Genomic DNA, 22,339 nt, shown 5'->3' with positions numbered 1-22,339 from the left:
TCGACGGCCCAGCCCCCGCCGGAGCTGCGTCTGCGTGACGGCGGCGGCTACGAGAGCGCCAGCACGGCCCCGCGCAGCACCGAGGGCTCCATCTCCGAGGACGTGTTCACCGAGTCGGAGCTGTCGCCCATCCGCGAGGAGCTGCCGTCCGCCGAGGAGCTCCGACAGGGCGACAAGTCGTCCGGCGCCTCCTGCGAGTCCGTTCAGACGGTGGCCCAGGCGGAGGGCAGCGTGGTGGGGAAGGGGCCGGGGCCAGGGAGTGCCCGGGGGTCGGCCAGCCAGGAGGAGAGGCCCGGCGGCGGGGAGCAGAGTGACACGGACAGCCTGACCGCCCAGCCGCGCTCCTCCCTGGGCTCGGAGCTGACCAGTGAGGAGCAACAGTCCCTGCAGCTCAGCACCCCCACCAGCGCCAGCGGAAAGGACCAGCCAGACGGCGCCAGCCCAGGCCAGGGGTCTGCGTCCCGGCCGGCCTCCCAGAGCTCTGCCCCTGGGGCTGGGTCCGGCGCCGGCGAGTGCCCCGGAGGAGCCAAGCTGGCCAGGGACAGGACCCGGGACTCGGAGTCGGACGTGGAGGAACTGCGGAAGATGTGGAAGAGTCACACTATGCAACAAGCCAAGGAGCAGAGGGACAACGTCCAGCAGAAAGAGCCCACCGAAGAAGCCAAGGCCGAAGGTAAGACACCGTCGTCCACACCAGTGCCATCTCTGACAGGCCAGAGTTTTGTTGAATTTCCTTTCTTTTCTCTCTCTGTGTTACACTTCCTCCTTTTCCACCCTTTTCATCTCCGTCTTGTTGTCACTTGTTTACTTATATTGTTATTATTTGTATTGTGCTGTTTACTTGTAGTGGGATTGAAATTTGGGGGCAGCCGTGGCCTACTGGTTAGCACTTCGGACTTGTGACCGGAGGGTTGCCGGTTCGAACCCCGACCAGTAGGCACGGCTGAAGTGCCCTTGAGCAAGGCACCTAACCCCTCACTGCTCCCCGAGCGCCGCTATTGTTGCAGGCAGCTCACTGCGCCAGGATTAGTGTGTGCTGAGTGTGTTTCACTAATTCACGGATTCGGATAAATGCAGAGACCAAATTTCCCTCACGGGATCAAAAGAGTATATATACTTATACTATAGTTATACTTAAAAAACAAAAACTCAGTCTCAAACAAACTGCATTGAAACTGAATTGCCATCTGGCTTGGCCTTATACATCATAAATATTTTCATATATTTAAATATTTAAAATATTGTGTGTACATTTTTACAATGTGGTTAATGAAAGCAAGATGGGATGGTGTGGTCCTTGCCTGTGTGAGCAGGGAATGAAATCAGGCAGGCCTCAGGACTGTTCAGGTGTGTTGTGGGAAAGCAGTGTGTCCTGAAAGGCTGTCATGTTTGATGATTGCCACAGGAGCCATGTGAAGTCGTAACTATCAAACGCCCAAGCACTCCCCGTGGTGAAGGCTGTGAGGTCTAGGCTCTGCCGGAGGCAACTGATAAGTGTGTGTGGGAGTGTGTTTGCGGTTAGGTTTTTTCTCCCCTCCCCAACTAAGCCAGAGAGAGGAAGAGAGAGAGAGAGAGAGAGAGAGACTGACATCAGGAGGAATGAGAGAATGAGAAAGAAAGAGAAAGAGAGGAGGGGACTTATGAAAATGCACCTCACCTGTTATCACCTCGGGAGATATGTGAAGCTTTCCGGGCCTTTCCGCATTCTGCTTTGATACGCTACAGTCAACCCGTGCCGTTCGCCCCCCCTGTCCCCTGATAAGCTCAAGCCCATCAAAGCCAACAGTGACACAGAATCACAAACACCACCAGCACCACCCCTCCTCCCTAAACACACACACACACACACACACACACACACACACAGAAGCACAGAACACCTTTGGCAAAGACAAGACCTTGATTTAAGCAAATATCAAAGACTAGTTCTAGGCTCTGTACATTACTGAAAATTGTGTACACTGTGGCATGTCCGTATCTAGGCTCTTTGCTGATATCCTATCTCTCAGTAGATAGATAGATAGATAGATTAATAGATAGATAGATAGATAGATAGATAGATAGATAGATAGATACTTTATTGATCCCCAAGGGGAAATTTAAATTACAGTAGACATGTTCTACATGTACGGATCTACTTTTTCCTGGCTGTTCAGTTGGTTGGCTCGGTTGTTCACTGCTGATGTGTCTCTTTTGCTCAGATGGCAGAGGTTGGTTGCTGTTTATAATATGTATGAATTCATACTGTGATCAATAGGTTGCTTTGGAGAAAGGATGTCTGCTAAATGACTAAATATATAGTCAGAAAAGTATGTAATGATGTCACTGTTCTTTCATATGCGGCCCCCTACTGACTCTTTCTCCTTCTCTCTTTCTCACACACACACACACACACACACACACACACACACACACACACACATTTTATATACTTTATTTGATTCCACTTTACAAGTCAAGTTACATTAGGAATCAAATCTTCTGAATAATCCAGTAGATTAAAGCAGTTCAGCAATTTATCATGAGTTTACAGATTCAAGGGAATAGGAAGCATCGTCTCTTCTAAATAAACATGCTTCCTATAATTGCTGATATGGAACAGTACTTCACTAGCTGCTTGGCCTTAGTTTTATATAGTCCCCCAATGCAAAGTCCACGGACCACCAACCTATGTACATGACCTAGGCTACCAACCACTAACACAATGAGCTGGCATTTGTATCCTAGGTTCTCAATGGCAGAAATCAAAAGCTAGTATTTGAGAGTTTTAGGTGCTAGGTTGTACTTTGTGGGGAGAACCTGAAGGCAGGCTTTTACACAGAAGGTAAGGATCTCCTCACCAATGGTGGCATTACTGTAGATGGTGTCTGACACAGATGGTCTGCGCAGGGCAGTTTGGCCAACTTTCTCTGGAGTTTTAAATTGGACCAGTACTCCATGTTTTGGGCTCTCTGAATCTCCAAAAGAGTCTGCCTTGCTGTTCTTGGCTGGAGCAGTTGAGTGGTGTTGTTGTGATGTAGAGTTGCCTCAACAGTGACTGATGGGTCCCACACACACACACACCACACACACACACACACACACACACACACACACACACACACACACACACACACACACACACACACACATACACACACACACACACACACACACACACACACGTGTATACCAGTTTTTCTACACACTCCTACATACATTCCCTCAGTCTGCTCGAGCACTGTGCTCAGCTCCTAGTTAAATGCCCACCGTCTTGCAGAGGGCAGTGTGTGAGTCACCGTTGTTATTCCGAGGACTCCCACTGGGGGCTTTGCCTTCTGGCCCACCCTCCTCTCGTTTTCCCTCACCGTATGCAGCCACAAACAGAGCGCCGAAACAAAGTCCATTAGGCACCACCATAATGGACTCAAATGGACGCCCGTGGAGAATCTGTTGTCTGAGGTGATTAACCTTCGTTGGCCTCAGTGAATGGCACTAACGCTTCCCTACTAGTGTGGGGCCGTATTTCTTTGTTAGCATCCAGCTGGGATGACCTTTTAATGGGCTATTAATAAAGGTGGCATGAAGTAAGATCTGGCCGTCGAGGACTATCTAAGAGATTTGGCGGTCTTAAAGGTTTTAAGCGGATTTTGAGTTTTCTTTGTTTTCTTCCAGGGTAAGGGTAATTCAGATTAGTGCCACTGCACCAATGTGGCTAATGCTTTGAATATCAATCTGGAAAAGTGTTTTTACATTGGTCTAGTTGATTAGTGGGTCAAGTTCAGTCCATAGATATTAGAAAGCTAGATGCCGCATTGGCCGTCAAGTTCTATTAGGTGGCATCGTAAACGCGGCCGACATATTGCTGAGGGCAACACCTTTACTGTCTATGGGCAACACTTGCCGGCAATCAGAGACACCTGTCTGATTTCCAGTCAGTCACATGCTCCTCCATTGGCCTCCGGTGATTGCTGCCCCCACCAAGATGGCGTCACTATTTACATACGATCTGGAGCCCAATGCGGTATCTAGCTTTCTAATATCTATGTCCACCTCTACCTCCTGTGACATTGCCTCATTTCCTGTGCCCTCAGGCCCAGCGGTGTTCAGGGAGAGGAAGAGGTCCAGGTCTCACAAGTTCCTGTGCCTTCGGGTGGGCAAGCCCATGAAGAAGACGTTTTTGTCCAACGCCAGCGCCTCCATGCAGCAGTACGCCCAGCGCGACCGCAAGCACGAGTACTGGTTCGCTGTCCCACAGGAGAGGTGAGCCGCGCCGTACACCCCTGATCACTCCGCGCCATACACCCCTGATCACTCCGCGCCATACACCCCTGATCACTCCCACAATTCACAGTCAAAAGCGCATGACGTGCTGAAACACTTCACCTGCTCTGTCTCCCCCACCATCATTGGAGGTGTGCTGGAGCAATGGTTGACATCACTTACCTGGTACACAACATCACTGTCTCAAAGTCTTTGGATAGAGACGTCTGCTATGTCCCTCCCACCACATGCGCTTTTCATTTTCAACCTGTCACGAGTACCTTTAAATCATTAGATCAAACCACTCACTAGACAGACTGCAAATTAAAGATGGCATAGAAAGGATAAACAGAGTATTTTACTCTTTATTCTGATGTTATGTGAGAGGCTCAGATGCTATTTTACAAGCCCATTTACAACCCTTTAATTAGGTAGGGGAATAAAATGTCTCATTAGCATATCTAGCTCCCCCTCATGCTCATCTGGCACCTACACAAATGATGAAGTGAGCTTTACACTGATTGGCTGCCTTGCAGACTGTTCACAACAGGCTCCAGTGACTTCTACCTGAATCTCCAACTGGAAGGGATAATGTAACATGAGGAGGTGGTGGGGACCAGAGGGATGGTTTGGGTCACAGTGTTGTAGAAAAATTCTGATCAACCGAGTCAAACTCAGAATCATTTTGACAAAGCGAAAGAATACTGAAGAAGTGTAGCTTTAATGCACACCCGGGCATTGGTTCATGAAACAAGCTAACATACTCTGGCTGCTGTCCAGCCTTTATACCCCTTCAAGTCATCCTAGACTGGACACACTCTGGCTGCTGTCCAGCCTTTATACCCCTTCAAGTCATCCTAGACTGGACACACTCTGGCTTTCCCACCACCTATGTTAATAGATAGCTGACCAGGTTACATATGGTACTTCACCTTTGCCCTTTCATCTTGTTATTCATACATTCTTTAGGTTTTGCCATTCTTTAGGTTTTGCTTACATTTCCTGGCACCAAACCTTATCTATGACATTTTCTGCCAGGTCTGCTCTTTCACTTAAACCAGTCTTCGCATATACTAATGATACTACATACTTCAGTTTCACAAAAAATGATATTACACAAAATAAGGATACTTAAAAGATACTATAACAGTCTGTGTCTATGCCATAGTCACTAGTCAAGGATTGTTCAGATTTTAGTGGTCATTTCAAAGTCCGAGATTTGCACAGGGGGAATCAACCATGTTTCCGGTTCAGGATAGCTTAGTGGCCATGCACCAAACTATCCTTATTCAACAAATCAAAGGTAAAAAACATATATATATGTTTAAGTTCAATGACACACAATTAAACAAAGAGACATTTTCAATAAGGAAGGATGCCAGGAAGAAGCACACTGCTTGTTGAATGTTCCCTCTTGTGCATTCTGCTTTTACTTTGTTTATTGTTGAAAGACCTTCCCTGCCACCACACATTCCTCTTCCCTGAAGCATCTCCCAACTGCGTGGAATGCTTACGATAGTGGATCTCCCCTGCCTGGTTAAAGTAATTCTATATTGGTGTCACACTGGGAGTCATTGGGGCTGTCTTTGTCAGTGGCCGTTCAGTAGAAAGAGCTTCTGCCACGTCAGCCGTTTCATTCTGTTGACTGTATACCCCCCTCCACACCCTCATCAGAGAGTGTCAGTGCAGGCTATCCTAGCCCTCCATCAAGGCCATAACATTTGTTTTCTTAGTAAATTAATTCTCAACGAGCAAACAGATTAATTCAATTTTGGGCCGTGCTGGAGAGACGCATGCTTCAGACCAGAAATAGACAGAATCTGTCACAGCCTTGTTGTCAGTTCGCCGCTGCCCACACAGTGCTGTCTTTGTTTCCCGCTGGACAGAGGAAGAATATGACTCTTTCTTGCCCCTTTCGCTGAAAAGGGCAGTCTTACTTTTTTTTTTTTCTAGACGGCTCAAAATTCTTTGCCTCTTCTGTGTTTCCCAAGCTGAGAACCAAAGAGGGTTCACAAATAAGCATGCCTGCCTTTTAGCTTGATGTCTTTACAAAAAAGCATTTCACACCAATTGCCTTTTTTGAATCAACCCAGGATTGGATAAAGAGCGGCAAGTACTTGCCCTTCTGCAGCTCTTTGTAGATTAACACAGTCAACACTATATATATTTATTTGTATATAACTGTACTCAAGTGTCCACAACATTCTTTATGGATGTGCATGGATGCATGCGGGTGTGCGAATCTACGAGCTCCAATGTGCACGTGCCTGAAGTTGCAGGCGGCGGCCATGTCACCGTGCCGTGCGGTCTGTCTCTCCACCGCAACGCAGTGCAGACCGCTCCGCTCTGCTCCTCCCTGCTGCATGACCTAGTTGAGTGGCGACCCGGAAGATCAGCGGCGAGTATCATGACAATGGAGGGGGCCGAGCGCGGCCGAGATGAAAGAGTCTGTCCGAGGCTCTCGTCAGCCGGCGGCAGGGCTCAAGCTCCGGTGGTCCGGCCCAGTCGCATGGTGACACAGCCAAGGTGCCTGCTGTCCGCCTGCTCTGCATCACCCTCACCACTCTCTGCTGTTGCTCTGGCAACGGATGGCTTCTCGTCCCCGATACGTGTGCCTTGAGCGGAAGACTGATATTCTGGCATATTATGACTCTAATGTGGAGCTCTCAATATTGTTTCCTGACCTGTTAAATATTGGCTTCAGCTCAGATATGATGATGTATACAAACATACAGTATCTTGTATTAAGATATTCTACATATCTTCTATTTAAGATATTTTACATGAGAAATGTGGATTTTGTTAACCTGTCATATTGAGATTTTATTTTATTATATAAACACACTTTGGGAATGAGTAGTACTGTAAGAGACTTACTGAAATCCATTTATATATATATATACTGTTATAATGTACTGTACATTAACTTCAGTCATCTCTAGCTCAAGCATCACCGTGACCATGTTCTCACAGCAGTCCTCACTATCACCATGTTCTAACAGCAGTCATCACCATGCTCTAACAGCAGTCCTCACTATCACCATGTTCTAACAGCAGTCATCACCATGTTCTAACAGCAGTCCTCACTATCACCATGTTCTAACAGCAGTCCTCACTATTACCATGTTCTAACAGCAGTCCCTCTCCACCCCATCTTGTGTGTCCTCCAGGACGGACCACCTGTATGTTTTCTTTATCCAGTGGAGCCCCGACATGTATGGCGACGGCCTCGGAGGCATGAGCCAGGAGCCGGGCTTCATGGTGGTCAAGAAACTGGAGGAGTCCGATGGCGCCGAGGAGCAGAAGGAGCAGGCCTCCACCACCGACGCCTCCGACAGCAAGGAGTGGGAGGTAAGGCCCCCACGTCACATCCTCCTGCTGACCACGCCAAAGACCTTTTAGCACTGTTCAGTCTGCCGAGTGTGTTTTAGCCTGTGTGTATGTTTCTCATGTGTAATACTGTGACTTTCTTTAGTGTTGTGTGCCTATTAAACTTGTGTTCACTGTGACAGTTTAATATTGTTTTATGGTGGTGATTGTGTTTTTCGCACCTGTTTTCAAGTCTGTGTGTGTAGTTTTGTTATGTGCACTGAATTTATTGCATTGTTGCTGTTTGTTATGTGTCATCGGTGTTATGTGTTTTTTCTTTAGCCAGGTGTCGTTGACGCTCGCTATGCTGTTTGACCTGCACTTCATCTCTTCTTATGTTCACATGTGTTGTGTCAGAGCTCTGTAGTCTTTGGTTGATGTCTCACAATTAGATCAGATAGTGTGCACTCCGCTCTGTCAAATCCCAGTCTCTGTTCCAGTGTGTTTCTTTAACAGTGAGCTTGCTGCTGCTGTGTTTTGCATGACTGTGCAACAGTGGGTCTTTTTTACAAGAAAGCAACAAATACATGTATGCGATTTATGCATGCATGATATATATTCAATTTTTTTTCCCTTGTACAGTGTGGAGCCATACTTTTTCAATGTGAAACCAACAGATAGTGCTATATCTATTAATATCTATTACATAGATGGCATTATTTGGTTGGTATATCTTGGTGTTGAAAATGTGTTGAATGTCAGGTTGTTTAATATGACTTGAGTGCTGGCATGAGTAGAGAGTAAATGAGTAAATGAGTCTTGTGTTTAGGGTTAAAAAGTTTGATATTCATTTGTAATATCAAATGAAAGAAAGGGTGCCAAGTCAATATGTTGTTTGTTGGATATTAGGGTGATTGGCAAACCTTCTTGAAAGTATAGCCTACAGTGTAACTTTAAGAAGGACGCTAAAGTTGCTAGTCGCATGTAAAATGATATACAAACGCAAAGTTAGACATCTGTTAAAGACAGGTGATGATGTGGTTCTGAGTTGTGGTTGTAAGGTTGACATAGCGCCGTGCCATGCAATGCAAACTTCTACAACTGAAACGTATTTGTATGGAGTATGCATTCGCGCTTGTCATAGGCATTTAAGGTCGAGTGGTATGTTTTTATTGCCGTGACGTTTTAAAGTTGTGTGCAGGATAGATAAGGGCGTTAACCGAGTCTAGGGCATGACTTGCATGTCAAGATATCATGTCAAAAAGGATGTCAAGATTGTCGTCAAATCATATTACGGTACATTGCACAATTACTGTGTTTTCTTAAGAAACTGAATTTCAAACGTGCATTTTTGAATGCAAATGTTCGTGCGCCTGGCGTTGAGTAGCCTATTGATGGGGAAAGCTGGGGTCTGCGTCTTTAAATGGGCATACAGTGGGAAAGACCGATTACAGATCTACACCAATAGAATATTGCCATATTCATGTCCAGGCGTTCTATTGGTTGTCTCTGCTGTCAGCCAATTTCAGTGAAGACCCTGAAAAACACATTTTCTACTTTGTTTGCTTGGCTGGATGTTTCGCGGTCCACCGTCTGTGCAAGTGGGAGTATTTCAAGAAACTGGAATGCCAGACTCGTCTCGTATCTGCCTCGCCCCGAAAAGACATGTTTTCCAGGAGGGTGAAGGAAGCAAATCAGCTGACTCCTAAGTACAAATATGTACGTTACCTTACTAAAACAGTAGCTGATACTCTAGTCTTGTTGATTAGCCAGTCAGCTGTTATTAGCATTCTTGGCTAACTTTAACCATCAACCGAATGGCAATCCATCCAGTCGTAACGCTAGCCGAGAAGCTGTTCACTTGTGTGTTGTTAAACCTTGCCAAAGCGAATTCCAGTAGCTAATCCTGCGCTTGATGTTTGGTTCAGTGCCTCTGTTACGCACACATGACTTTGGCCGGTTGTTGACTTGTGGAAGTGGACTGGCAAACTGCGGTTGTAGCTAACCGATTAGCTGTCGTTTGATGGTGATTTTAGAGGGGACATGTGGATTAGTTGACACGTTGAACCGGTGTCCTTGCAACAGTGACCTGAAGGCCCGCGACCTGCTAGCCCAAACATTTGAGGGTAGAAGTTAAATGTACACAAGTGAAGATTTAACGACACGATAGTAAAATGTTGTAATACTTCCAAAATTGTCTTATTTGGCACAATTTGTGCTTTACCTGATTCATGTAATAGGGTGATTCTGACCTTGTGTTAACCAGATGTTTACTGTTTTGAAAGGGTAGGGTAGGTATGTGTCTGGTCATATTACAAAGACCTAACAAACATCTAGCCATATTTTTAACTCCGGTCTGTTTATTATAATTCCCTTTCAAATTAGTTTATTTGATTGATCCAACAACGTAGCCTAATTAGTAGCCAAAATAGTTTATTTGATTGATCCAACAACGTAGCCTAAGTCTTTCTAACAGGTCATTGTTTTTCAACTAGCTTAACTGTAAGTTAACGTGGTAATATGAGAATCATCCCAACTAAACCATAAAGCTTAAGGATTTTGTCTTCGTGTGGAAAATGTAGCTCACTGTCAGTGAATCTTTATTTTGCGCTGCCAGTCTAGTGCTCCGCTTTGTTTTGGTGACAGTTGACGTAGCGAACAGCAAAGTCTGAGCTGACCTGTCTCCGCAGCTTCCCTTGCGGACAGAGGAAAGAAGTAGCAGATGCATTTTTCATGATGGTGTCCTGATTACATTTGTCAATAATTCAGAAGAAACGGTAAAGTGGCAACTTGTTTGCCCGAAAGTCTTATTTACACTCAAAAACTAATAGACACCAGAGTTGTTACTGGTCTGACTAATGTGTCAAATACTGTTAAATACATCCGGTGATTTTTCTCAACTATGAGGTCACACATTACCCTGAAATATCTTTTATTTCTGTAGAGCTTTGTAATATAATTTAATGTGGCTTAAATACAATGCTTTGTGGCTTTTGCAAACCTCTTCTATTGCTGTAAGCTATTCTAAAGGGTTGTTTTAAATCTCTGGATTCTTGAGATGTGGCTGATGTTGCTCAGTGCTTACATAAGCCTCACTGCTACAGAATGGTTCTTGGTAAAGTTCATTATTGATGTGTATTCGACTCAAGAAGTGCTGAGAAAAGCCTAGGTTATTTGTTGCAGACCTCCCTGTGAAGTGGAGTTAACGGTGTGCTCAGCTGTGTTTTTAGGCCAGCATTTATCAAACTTGGAGGCTAATTTAACCCAAAGTGGATTTAGTAGATACTTGGTGTTTGCCTCTATTCAGATGTGGAAGATGTGCTCTAAGGGCCTAAGCCAATGTCAAAGTTGTGCTTCGGTTGACTTTTCAGGCCAAGGGCCCCTTTGCTGATAGACACCTAATTGGGGGCAGCCGTGGCCTACTGGTTAGCGCTTTGGACTTGTAACCGGAGGGTTGCCGGTTCGAACCCTGACCAGTAGGCACGGCTGAAGTGCCCTTGAGCAAGGCACCTAACCCCTCACTGCTCCCCGAGCGCCGCTGTTGTTGCAGGCAGCTCACTGCGCCGGGATTAGTGTGTGCTTCACTTCACTGTGTGCTGAGTGTTTTTCACTAATTCACGGATTGGGATAAATGCAGAGACCAAATTTCCCTCACGGGATCAAAAGAGTATATATACTTATTATACCATTGAGGCCTATGACACTGACTGACTAACTGAAACTGACTTATCGTATAGAAATGTGTTGCCTTTCAAACCAGGCCAGCAATAATGTGTATGATAGCCTATTGTGTCATGTTGCCTAAAACCAGGTTGTAATAGTATACAATGTTAAGACATGCATTAAAATGATTATTGACAGATATGTATGATATATATATCCACTAAAGTCCAGCACTAGGTTTAATTCATGAATGTACGAGAAACTGTGCCTTTTAGGGCTTTTCCCTCTAGTTAGTTTGTTTTGGGCTGAGATTTTTGATGGTTGTGGTAAGATTGTTATGTTCTGGGTCTGACCGATAACTGTGGCCCAACCTACACAAATGAACCAAACCAGGAGGTCAAATTCAGTTCAACTGGCTAAGGCCTATAGGTGTGAAAGCACTGTAAGCTTGTAAGGGGATGAAAACATTGTCAGCAGTCAAAAAAATAGACTACTCTTGGTATTATGCGATATGTATCCACAGGCTTCTTTTCACTTGTCATGGTGTGAGATTAGTGAGAGGTTTGCTTGCACAGTCATGCAAAACACACACTCAAGCCTCACTCACTCGCGTGCCTCAGTTGCACGGTGCCCTCCTTTCAAACAGTCCAAACGGGGATTGATATCTGGAGATGCACATGGATCTCAGAGCTGGAGGATGCAGAGCTGTAGCCTGCCCAGGATCTCTCTTTTTCCCCCTCCTCTCGCTTGCCTCTCGTCTCTTCTGCATCTTCTCTGCCCATCCTCGTCTCCTCCATCTGACACACAGGTCACTTCCTCTTCCCCCAGGTAGTGTCGCTGACTGAGTACCACCGGCGGATTGACGCCCTAAACAGCGAAGATCTGCGCGCCCTATGCAAGCGGCTCCAGGTGCTCAGTGCGATGGCCACCCCTCTCTAGGCTCGCTTGTAGACACACACCCTTCAGCCTTTCAACACACACAGGTCCCATGGCGGACCCATTTTTCCAACATTTTCCCCAATAGCTTTATGCCATTGGGAGATCTGCTCTTTAGGCCAGTCATTCAGTCACCTCCTAGCAAGTCTGGTCTCCAAGTTAGACTGACCATTGTGAGCTCTCTGGTGACTGAGGCTTGCCTGGCACCCATTCTCCCTGTCTGGCAGTTTTTTAATTCAAATGAGGGAATTTTGGCTCAACGGTCATGGTACTTCCCTTCCCTCTGTTGCCACGATACCTGTTTGGAGGTGGGCAGGGTGTTGGGCTCTGGGGAGGGGTGGGTGGGGGGTGTTGATGGTCTTGAGGTATAGATGAACGGTGCGGAAGTTAGAAATGCATCGATGAGTGGCTGAATTGTTTGCTGAAGACAATGCTGGTAATTCAAGCAAGCGCTGGGTAACTTGAGCGCGCCACAGGGCACACAGGGCTGAGCGCCTAAAGCACTTCCCTGCTCTCGCCAAACCACTCAGGCTAGACATGGAGCCTAATCCTGGGGTGCTTAACCTTTTGGTTTGGTTGCCCATGCGTTTTCTTCAGCCAACATTCAGGGTAAACAGTAATTATGTGTCAATGCTTAGTCCTAACTATAAAAATGCTGAGCTATATCTAGACTGAAACGTATAGACTTAGACTGATTTTTTTCTTCTTCTCAAAGTTGCTCCATTACAACATTGGAGGCTGTTTTGCATCTAGTTTCCATTTCTTCCACGGTGCCAGCATTTGCATTTGTTTAGTATCTTGCTGTGGTCCTGGTTTCACTCCCTTTTTGAATAAACAAATGCACACAAATTCAAGAGAGGACACATTTTTAAACGAACCATTATTGACCACTCGCTCGGACTAAACAATGGAGAAGGTAGGCTGCTCCGGCCTGTAGGACCCTGTACCTAGAATGGTTACCATATTTATTTCCCTCGGATTATTTTTAGCGGCTTAGTTGTAATTCCAGTTACTGTAGCTAGTTAGAAGTCTAAATAGGAAGAAATATATGCACTGTTTGCTATTCCTTGTGTGTACGTGTGTCGTGTACTGACCGCTGATATCTCTCTCTAGATTACCACCAAGGAGGAGGTGAACTCGAACCATGGTGGCTCCATCACTGCCACCCTGGAGCCAGAGACGTTCAGACCTAACCTGAGCGAGGACAGTGACCTTCTGGAAGGCGACCAGATTGAGAAGGTACCTCTCATTCCCAATGCAACATGGCAAAGCACCACAGATACAGGGGGGACTATATACTATAGTATATTTTTGATGTCTGTAGAGCTCCCCCCAGAGTCACGATATATTTATATTTAACTCTAATGTTGTTAATAGCCCACTTGTGGCTTGTTCCCCCTGTACACAATGCAAATGCTTTTGTTGTGGAGGTGAAAGTTTTTGCCTGTTGTTAATCCATCTCCAAAGAGCTATATCTACTGACAAGGTAATGTTTCACGATTCTCGCGAGATGTCTTCAGGCCGCCACTCTTGAAGTTGTATGGCTGGTTCTCTTGTTAGCGACTTGGTATGGCTGTGCTGTATGGTTATTTCATGTTTGTTTACCATCAAATTGGCTTCGTAAAGGTTATATTAAGGTGAAAATCTTGCATAGTGTACCTTTTTAATTTTCCACATTTCTCTAATATGAACAGTCCCTTGACCAGTGTGCTTCAAAGTTGCCCTTTGACATTTCAGTTCAGCTGTGCTCTGTTATCCATGAGATTTACAGGAAGTATCGCGGGAAGTACCACAGGCTGTGGGAAGCAGCTTGAATAAGACTGGGCTAATCCTCTGGGTAAAGACCTTTTGTAGACCAGTCTTGCATTAGGTGCCAATGCCCCAGGATTTCCATGTGCCCTAGTCCTCTGTGTCTGGCAAATCACTAAAGCGCTTTCAATAAGGCGTCGTAATCTGATGGATTCAAAGGGAATGCTGTGCAAGCTGTGGACTCGGGATAAAGCAAGCCAGAGAAGGGTGGCTGTGTGGGTGGATAGGTGGTGGTGTTGTTGTTGATGTGTTAGTCACTGTTGCAAAATTCATGCGGGGTCATACAGGTATCTCTCTAGCCTGAAGTTTGCCCATGTGGAAAGGTCAACAACACTGACAGTACTGTAATTGCCCATTGATAGTGCTACCTTGTCTGACCAGGGCACTATTCATGTGGTTTCGTGATGAACCAGAGGGCTGTACTACAAAGCGGGGGGAGGTAAGTGGCAAACTTTGGGAGTGACCGCTGATTTCTAACACTGCCCTGAGCAGCTATTATTTTAAAGTAATGTGTTGCTTTGAGATCAGCGGTTACTCCTGAAGTTACCTGGGTAAGCCAGTAACCTTGCTTCAAATTATACCCCTCTGTCAAATTAACTCAAGTCGTAAATATTTGAATAGGAGAGGCCAATGGCCCAATTCTCTTAGCAGACGGACTCTTTTAGGAGGTTTACTGCTTACTCTTAGGTAACTTTACCAGGCGTGTCACTAAGCTACATGCTAGGAGTAGCCCTCAAATGTGTCTCTTCTTGCTGTTTACTTCACTCCCTCTGTCCTTCTGTGTTGTGTAGCTGGCCAAGCACCTCCCGCCCAGGACCATTGGCTACCCCTGGACACTCGCCTACAGCACCTCCAAGCATGGCATGAGCATAAAGACCCTGTACAGAGTCATGCAAGGCCTGGACACGCCTGTGCTGCTGGTCATCAAGGACGCCGACGGCACGGTCAGTCAATCATCAGTGTAAAGATTTAAGCGCCAATTTCATATGACGCAGCTGTGTAAGGACTGAATTCAGTTGTTCTGAATATTCACTGTTTGGATGCATTCTATCAAAATATTTGTTCCAATGTTTGCTCAAGTGTCCATCAGTTTGCTGTTAATGCTAAATGATGTAATTCTGTCCGAGTCGTAAAGTGCAGTGTAAGGTGTTGCCATTCGCTTAGCCTAACATTTCTAGGAGGCGTCTGGCAGAGGAGATTTTATTGTGCCAAGTCTCTTTGGAGCTCTTTGAGACTCTCCAAGATTATGGTTACACAGGACATATTTGGCATTTATTTTTAGAACTGAGGTTTGCAGTATCAGTTTCCCTGCAGTCTGACTTAATAATCTGCCTGTTGTGTCGTAGGTGTTTGGTGCCCTTGCGTCAGAACCCTTTAAGGTCAGTGAGGGCTTCTACGGAACAGGAGAGACCTTTCTCTTCACCTTCCATCCAGAATTTGAGGTAATGTATGTCTGCTGGTGATGTTGAGACCATATTGAGTACTGTAGTACACTACTTTTTTTTTTTTTTTTTTTTTAAACGTGGGTCCTTGTGTGGTTAGGACATCACTGGTATTTTCTGTCAGAAAAAAAAATAACTTCTTCGAAAGCAGTATTGAATTGTTTGAAATAATCTAATTTGTTAAAGCTTTTATAAGAATTATCTGTAGCAATAGTGGATGTCTCACATCCCCCGAGTAAATAGACCATTATTAGGATCCAAGCTCAGTAGTGTGTGCTTTGAGATTCTTTGAATATTGTAAATATAAGACACAGCTAGTTTTTGTGCCATTCTTATAGAAATGGATACTTGCGGCCTCTACACACAGCTGCGTGCGTTGCAGTGCTGGAGACGCATCCTATTCACTTTACATGGGCTCACGTCATCCGTTGCCGAACTGAATTGTGGGTCTGTTGCGTCGCGTTTCTCCCGTCGCTCGCGTTGAGAAGTTCAGCTGTTGCTGCACCGACAGACGGCACCGGCCAATCAAGCCAATCGACGGACGACACCAACCAACCAAAGCATTTAATGCTTGCCCTATGTCCACAGTATCTGACTGTCCATCTCTCAGTGCGTTCACATTATAGTGGCCTGTCCGTAAGAGCTCTGTGTATTTGCAGTTAATTTCACGTGAAGCTTTCCTCTATGGCTGTGCGGGAATGGGCAGTGGTCAAGTGCCTGAGATATGTGCCCTTAAGAAGTTGCCCCTCAGCTACTGTGAATAGCAGCAAAGTAAAGAGATTTTGCACATTCCTCATCTATCCTAGGGAAGTGAGTCGGTGACCATTGGGACTGCTGGCTTCTTGACCAGTGCTTTAAACTAATAATCATGAACCTACCCTATCGCTGTGTTCCTCTAGGCATACAAGTGGACTGGAGATAACCTTTTCTTCATCAAAGGAGATATGGATTCCCTGGCATTTGGAGGAGGAAGGTGAGTAGACCTGATGGAAAATTGTCTTGCACCTGAAGGGGGCTAAATGATTCAGCAGGTTTTGTTGTTTTTTTGTCAGTTATTTACCCTTGTGCAGAAAGACCAAAAACTATGCATACAATTAGGTAAAATAAGTGTTATTGCCAATAGAAAAAGGGACAGCCATGGTAGTCTTGTTGGCCTGCTTTGTACTGTACTGTATTTCTTGTTTTGTGCAGTGGCGAGTTTGGCTTGTGGCTGGACGGAGACCTGTACCATGGCAGAAGCCACTCCTGCAAGACCTTCGGGAACCCCATGCTCTCGCAGAAGGAGGACTTTGTAGTGCAGGACATTGAGATCTGGTCTTTTGAGTGACCGTTCGGCGGGTGGTGCGGCTTGGGTTTAAGGGGAGGGTACGCCGAAAGAGAGGGGAGCGTGGAAGGCCTCAGCGCTCCTCAGCGAATGGCAGCGTCCTAAACTGTACTGCACATCCCCTTTGGCTCCCAAGAAGCCTGTTAAAGGAAGCATAACGTCACTATGCTTGTCGTCCGTTATTATTTCCTCCTGCATCTTAACACAGGGCTTTTCTTCGTGCAGTTACTTTATATCACTGTTTTTCTCTTCGTGTGTAAGCGTTTCGTTCAAGCTTCAGGGAGGTGTCAAGAGCAGAGAGGGGAGTTTTTTTGAGAGGAGTTTTTTGAGGGGAGGGAAGGGGGGGCTTTAACAAAGCCCGGCTAGCTGTCAGCCATCTTGCAAAGCAGCATGGGTAGGGGTTGCTGCTGGTGCACTTTGAGACACCGTGCAGAGGCGATAGTGGCAAGTGTGTTTTTAAGACGGATCGGAGTACGAACTGTTGTAGTCTAGAGGCGGAGACCGAAACCAGGAAGCACCAGGTTGGTCCTCCCTTTGGGTCGAGGATTTAGGACGTCACTAATGCAATGTCGATGTGCGTGGAGGAGGCTAAACAAGCAAGAAAAAAAAAAACTTTGATCTTTAGAGGAACATCACAGGTTAAGGGGAGGGGATTGGGAACCTCAGCAGGAACAGTGGGTGAACTGCGGAACCACGGAACCGCATAGAGCAAGTGTACCGTTCACAGCTCCCATTTCTTCTGAGGCACCGAGGGTGAGAAAAAGAGATGATGATGATGATGATAAAGTGTTGTGAAGTTGTAGTCTTTTTTTTTGTTGTCCATCATCATAGCACACACAAGTGTCCAAAGCACATACGTAGCTCTTAACCAGAATTATCCATCGTTGTAATGTTCTGTTAAGTGGGTGTACATGTGAGTTCAGTCAACGCAAGCCTCTGTTCGGGGGCCCGAGCGTGCTGTTTGTAGACAGTAATGTGTCGCAATAGATTTGTGGAATATGCAAAATTACTGTCCTGTGACCTCAGATAATCCAGGCGGGCACTTGGTCTGCCTGTTTTATTGTTGTTCTTTCAGAGAGAACTTGTAAAGCTTTTAACGTCTTGATAACAACTGCTTTTCTGGGTATCATTTGAAAAGCCTGAGGCGTGTTTGATTTTTTTTTTCTTCTTTTTTTTTTCTTTTTTTTCAGGAATATATTACAGAACTATATATGATTATATATAAATATATATAATTATATAATATATATAATTATATATATTATATATATGTTGCTGTTATGTGTGACGGTAATCTTTTTTGTGCTGACATTTCAGCTGTTACAATTACAAATATATTGTATATTACCCTGTACATTAATGTTTAAATAGTAGATTTGTTCCTATATATATAAATATAAATATATATATATATATACAAATATATGACGTGTGGATTGGTGGGTTGCTTCTAGCACTTTAATCTAGTATAAGGCCAGGTTATTAGGATCTCTGTTAGCAGTAGCTGTACAGTAAATATCTATTTTTTGGTTTTGGTTATTTTTTGTTCATTTTTTCCAGTAGGTTCTAAAACATAATTGTCATTGTCAATTGAAGGCTGGCTGCTGGGATTTGGGAGAGGGGGTGGAGGGTGGAAGGTGAAACCACGTGTGGGGTGACGAGAAGAGAGGTGATGCTGAAGGTCATCCTGAAGGTCACTCTTGTCCTTAAGGGCATAGCAGCATTAGTTGTTGGGCCTGATCAATGGCAGGTTCCCAGGACTCCTCTGCGGGGTGACGACACAGGGATGTACATAACCTGTTGTGTCTCAGCAGCTGTCTACCCCTCTCTGGTCTTCCACATCAGTATTTGTGCTCTTGTGGAGTGACATAATTAACATGAATTTAAAGAGAATCCTTCTACTACTACTACTACTACTACTACTACTACTACTACTACTTCACCGGAATACAATGTAACAGTGATGTATAAATGACAATAAAGGCTAAATAAATTGTCTTAATCTGGAACGAGATGTTATTGAATGTTGGTGTTGTTGCTGTGCATCTACTATGAGCTGTTTGAGGGTTGTAGCTGACTGCTAAGAAAGAGGTATATTTCCCAAAAATATCCCTAGACAGGAGGATGGGATGATGTCAAAGGGAGTAGACACTTGTATAGATCAATTTATATTATTAAACATAATTTAATGTGAGCAGCTAGACAATGTCACAGAAATTGCAGGCAACCATGAAGACCTAGCCTTAGTCATAATAACTAACTTCTGTGTAATATCTATTATTAATTGATTTTCATCCAAAAAAGACAACACAGAGATGTGGGAGATAATGGATAATAAATGAAAAAGTAAAATATATAGCCTAGTCATTTTTTTCCTCTTTGGATGCAGTTGTGTCCCACAATGCATGATGAGACTCCGTACTGAAGACCCACTGGAGATTCCGGAGACCTGTCCTCTTAATTAACGGTGCATATTTTCATGTGCTAAAAATTGTCCTGTGTGTTGTGTGCTATATCTGCAGAAGGGAAAAATAGTAATCTGTATTGGTTTCCACATACTTTCAGAGCATTTTTAATTGTTGCATTGTACTGCCCCCTTGTGTTCGTTAGGTGTAACTAATATTACCTTGACTGCAGGTCAAATGTGTTCGTTAGGTTTAACTAATATTACCTTGACTGTGCAGGTTAAATGTCACTAGACCCCTTGTGTTCGTTAGGTTTAACTAATATTACCTTAACTGTGCAGGTCAAATGTGTTCGTTAGGTTTAACTAATATTACCTTGACTGTGCAGGTTAAATGTTACTAGACCCCTTGTGTTCGTTAGGTTTAACTAATATTACCTTGACTGTGCAGGTCAAATGTTACTAGATGTCCTGAAAAGTTATACAGTCATTCAAACACTTAACCTCACATGTCCGCAAGGTACTTTTAGATTAAGTGTGTTAAAAGAAGAAAATTCCCGCTACCTATATCACCGCTGAACTCGGGCCCTCTGATTTACAGTAAGTTAAAAGTTCCATGTTGAATTGAAGGCCTAAGAGGTTAACAGGCTCTAACTGTTTCTATTGTGTCTGGAGAAGACATTTTATGGACCCTTTCAAGAGAGTTCCATTATCAGCATCATAGTTGGCCCCACAAGACTTCCTTTTTAACATTCCATATGTTATCTTAATGCAGAGGAAGTAGATTGGGGCCCAAATAGAACGTTCAAGCATTGTTTTTGTTTTTATTGTTGAAAGGATCTATAGGATACAAAGTTGCTCCTAATCAAACTGCCTTTGGCCTTTTTGACCCTAAACAAAACCTTGCAAATTAAGTCATCTGACCTTACAACAGTCTAGTTTGCTGTACACATCCTGTGAGACTGAAACATGAGTGGCCACTTTAAGCACCAGTGGACACTGATATCCGCTTACACATTAGGTCACCTTAAGAAATTCAGTTTTCAACAGGTCACATCTGAACAGGACCTGCTGGTGAAAGATGTGTGTTGATTTTGTACCTGATGCCAAAGGACTAAGAAGAGTAATGAAAGCCTCTCGGGGCCCAAGCAGTGTGCTCTCAGACGTTGTGTATCCTGCACCCAATGCTATACAATACAGTCGCTCGATGGTGTTTTATGCCCTCAACGTCGTCTTCCAGGCAGCACTGCCACCGTTAACCTTAAAGGCACCTTATCTTAAACCTAACCTTAACCTTTAGCGCTGCCTTGAAGACAATGTTGGGAGCATAAAACATCAAGAAACAATACAGACATATAGCATTCCTGCCTTTCCATATAGCTAGCTTGCATTGTACATTGTCATCAAAGGCAATAAATGACGAGATATATAATTAGTGTGCTGAAAGCACCACGCTATTGTTCTTAAGTTTTCTTATTATTATTCCCGGGTCCCTAATTTTCCGTAAGCTGCTGCCCCTAGACCTTTTGTAATATCGCCACCGGTACAACTCTGGAATGTCCAGTCAGTACCAGTGTAAACTGCTCAAGAAGATGGCATCACTGACCTTTGTCGTTCTTCCGTCACATTGGATTGTATTGAAAGCGACGCTAAACGGTTACACTTTACTACAGTATCGACATAAGAGTGACATGACACATGAGTGTGTCATAATCAAGTCATAAACGCCTCTGTTATTAAGTGACACTCTGTTTTTGTCATAACAATAGGGTTAGGGATAGAGGTTAGTATTAGGGTTAGGATTCATGTGTTCATCATGACAGTGTCATGTCACTCTTATGTCGATATTGTCAAGTATAGTATAAGTATACTCTTTTGATCCCGTGAGGGAAATTTGGTCTCTGCATTAATCCCAATTTGTGAATTAGTGAAACACACTCAGCACACAGTGAACACACAGTGAGGTGAAGCACACACTAATCCCGACACAGTGAGCTGCCTGCTACAGCGGTGCTCAGGGAGCAGTGAGGGGTTAGGTGCCTTGCTCAAGGGCACTTCAGCCGTTCCTACTGGAACGAAGTTCGAACCGGCAACCCTCCGGTTTCAAGTCCGAAGCACTAACCAGTAGGCCACGGCAAAGTTAAACGGTAAAGTTAGCAACTAAACTTTAGATTTGTCCGTCACAGCCAAACAAAATTGCTTTGATGTATGAAATCCAAACTTGGTACATGGACTCAGGACCCCATCCTGAGGACGCACAATATTTTGTGGCCCTTTTCCACTATGGGGTAAACCCCTGTGTCTGGGGTAAAGACTGGTAACATTTGTTTAGGGTTGCCTAGCAACATAAGTGACTGCTTGTGAAGAAAAACGACCTACACATATATATAAACTTTGTAAGAGCCTGTATCCTTAATTATTTTGCAATGTTATGACTTGTTTAAATGTTCTTGTAATTAATTTGACGTATGCTCACAGTGTCGTTGCTAAGCGCTGTTTAAAAGTTTCTAGCATTGTTAGCTAATGTCCCCGATGTTACAGCTCCTTATGGAAACACAACACCGAGGCTACGCACCGGTGTTTAAGACTGGGGAAAAGCCTTGGGCCAGCCCCGGTCCGTAATGGAAAAGGGCCATTGGTGTCTTTTGACCACTAGGGGGTCGATATAATCACAGGAAGTAGGCTCATATCTCAGCAACGCTTTCACACACAGAAACCAATCTGCGTATATTGACTTGGGATCCCAACCTTAGGACACACAATACATTTGGTGACCTTCAACCACTAGGGGAGTGATAGAGTTACAGAAAGTTAGCTCATATCTCAGCAACACTTTCATTTATCAAAACAAAACTTGGTATAGGGACTCGGGACTCCATTGTGAGGGCACACATATAATTTTGTGCCCTTTAACCTAGAGGTCGCAAACGAGCAAAAATGTGTTTTGACGTTTCGGATGTACATTAATGCATGTAACCTTTAACCTCTACGCCCGATTTTGAGTTCAACGCACCATAATTCACTGTCAATTCAACTGCTCCCGTTGGTGAACTGCACCTGAGCAAGCACATTTTGCAGTTCCTCGGAAATACTTTCTAGTTGTGTATTAATCTATGTAAGAATAAAACAATGAAAGAGTGTCTAATTTGCAAAAAACACGCAGCTGTGTGTGTGGAGTGTGTGTAAAGAAGTATCTGGCCTGCCCTCTGA

At 44.5% G+C, this 22,339-nt stretch overlaps 1 protein-coding gene across 6 annotated transcripts in view; it reads left to right on the top strand.

The window, feature by feature from the left end:
• oxr1a (oxidation resistance 1a) overlaps nt 1–18,727 on the top strand; it is a 142,358-nt gene extending 123,631 nt beyond the window's left edge. For 4 of the 6 annotated variants that reach the window (XM_048261777.1, XM_048261776.1, XM_048261775.1 and 1 more), the window contains 9 exons: nt 1–673; nt 4,074–4,242; nt 7,413–7,593; nt 12,043–12,123; nt 13,264–13,389; nt 14,751–14,903; nt 15,306–15,401; nt 16,301–16,374; nt 16,593–18,727. The exon at nt 1–673 is cut by the window's left edge and continues 19 nt beyond it. In XM_048261777.1, the coding sequence (XP_048117734.1) occupies nt 1–673; nt 4,074–4,242; nt 7,413–7,593; nt 12,043–12,123; nt 13,264–13,389; nt 14,751–14,903; nt 15,306–15,401; nt 16,301–16,374; nt 16,593–16,728 (1,689 nt within the window). In that variant the 3' untranslated portion in view covers nt 16,729–18,727. Of the gene's footprint in view, nt 674–4,073; nt 4,243–7,412; nt 7,594–8,974; nt 9,271–12,042; nt 12,124–13,263; nt 13,390–14,750; nt 14,904–15,305; nt 15,402–16,300; nt 16,375–16,592 lie in introns of those variants that run through there. The other 2 variants (XM_048261779.1, XM_048261780.1) reach the window with 2 other exon arrangements.
• The last annotated feature ends 3,612 nt before the right edge of the window (nt 18,728–22,339 follow it).

The sequence above is a fragment of the Alosa alosa genome, chromosome 13 (genome assembly GCF_017589495.1).
Source record: "Alosa alosa isolate M-15738 ecotype Scorff River chromosome 13, AALO_Geno_1.1, whole genome shotgun sequence".
In the NCBI taxonomy this organism is placed as follows: Eukaryota; Metazoa; Chordata; class Actinopteri; order Clupeiformes; family Clupeidae; genus Alosa; species Alosa alosa.
This window is presented reverse-complemented; position numbering and strand designations above follow the sequence as displayed.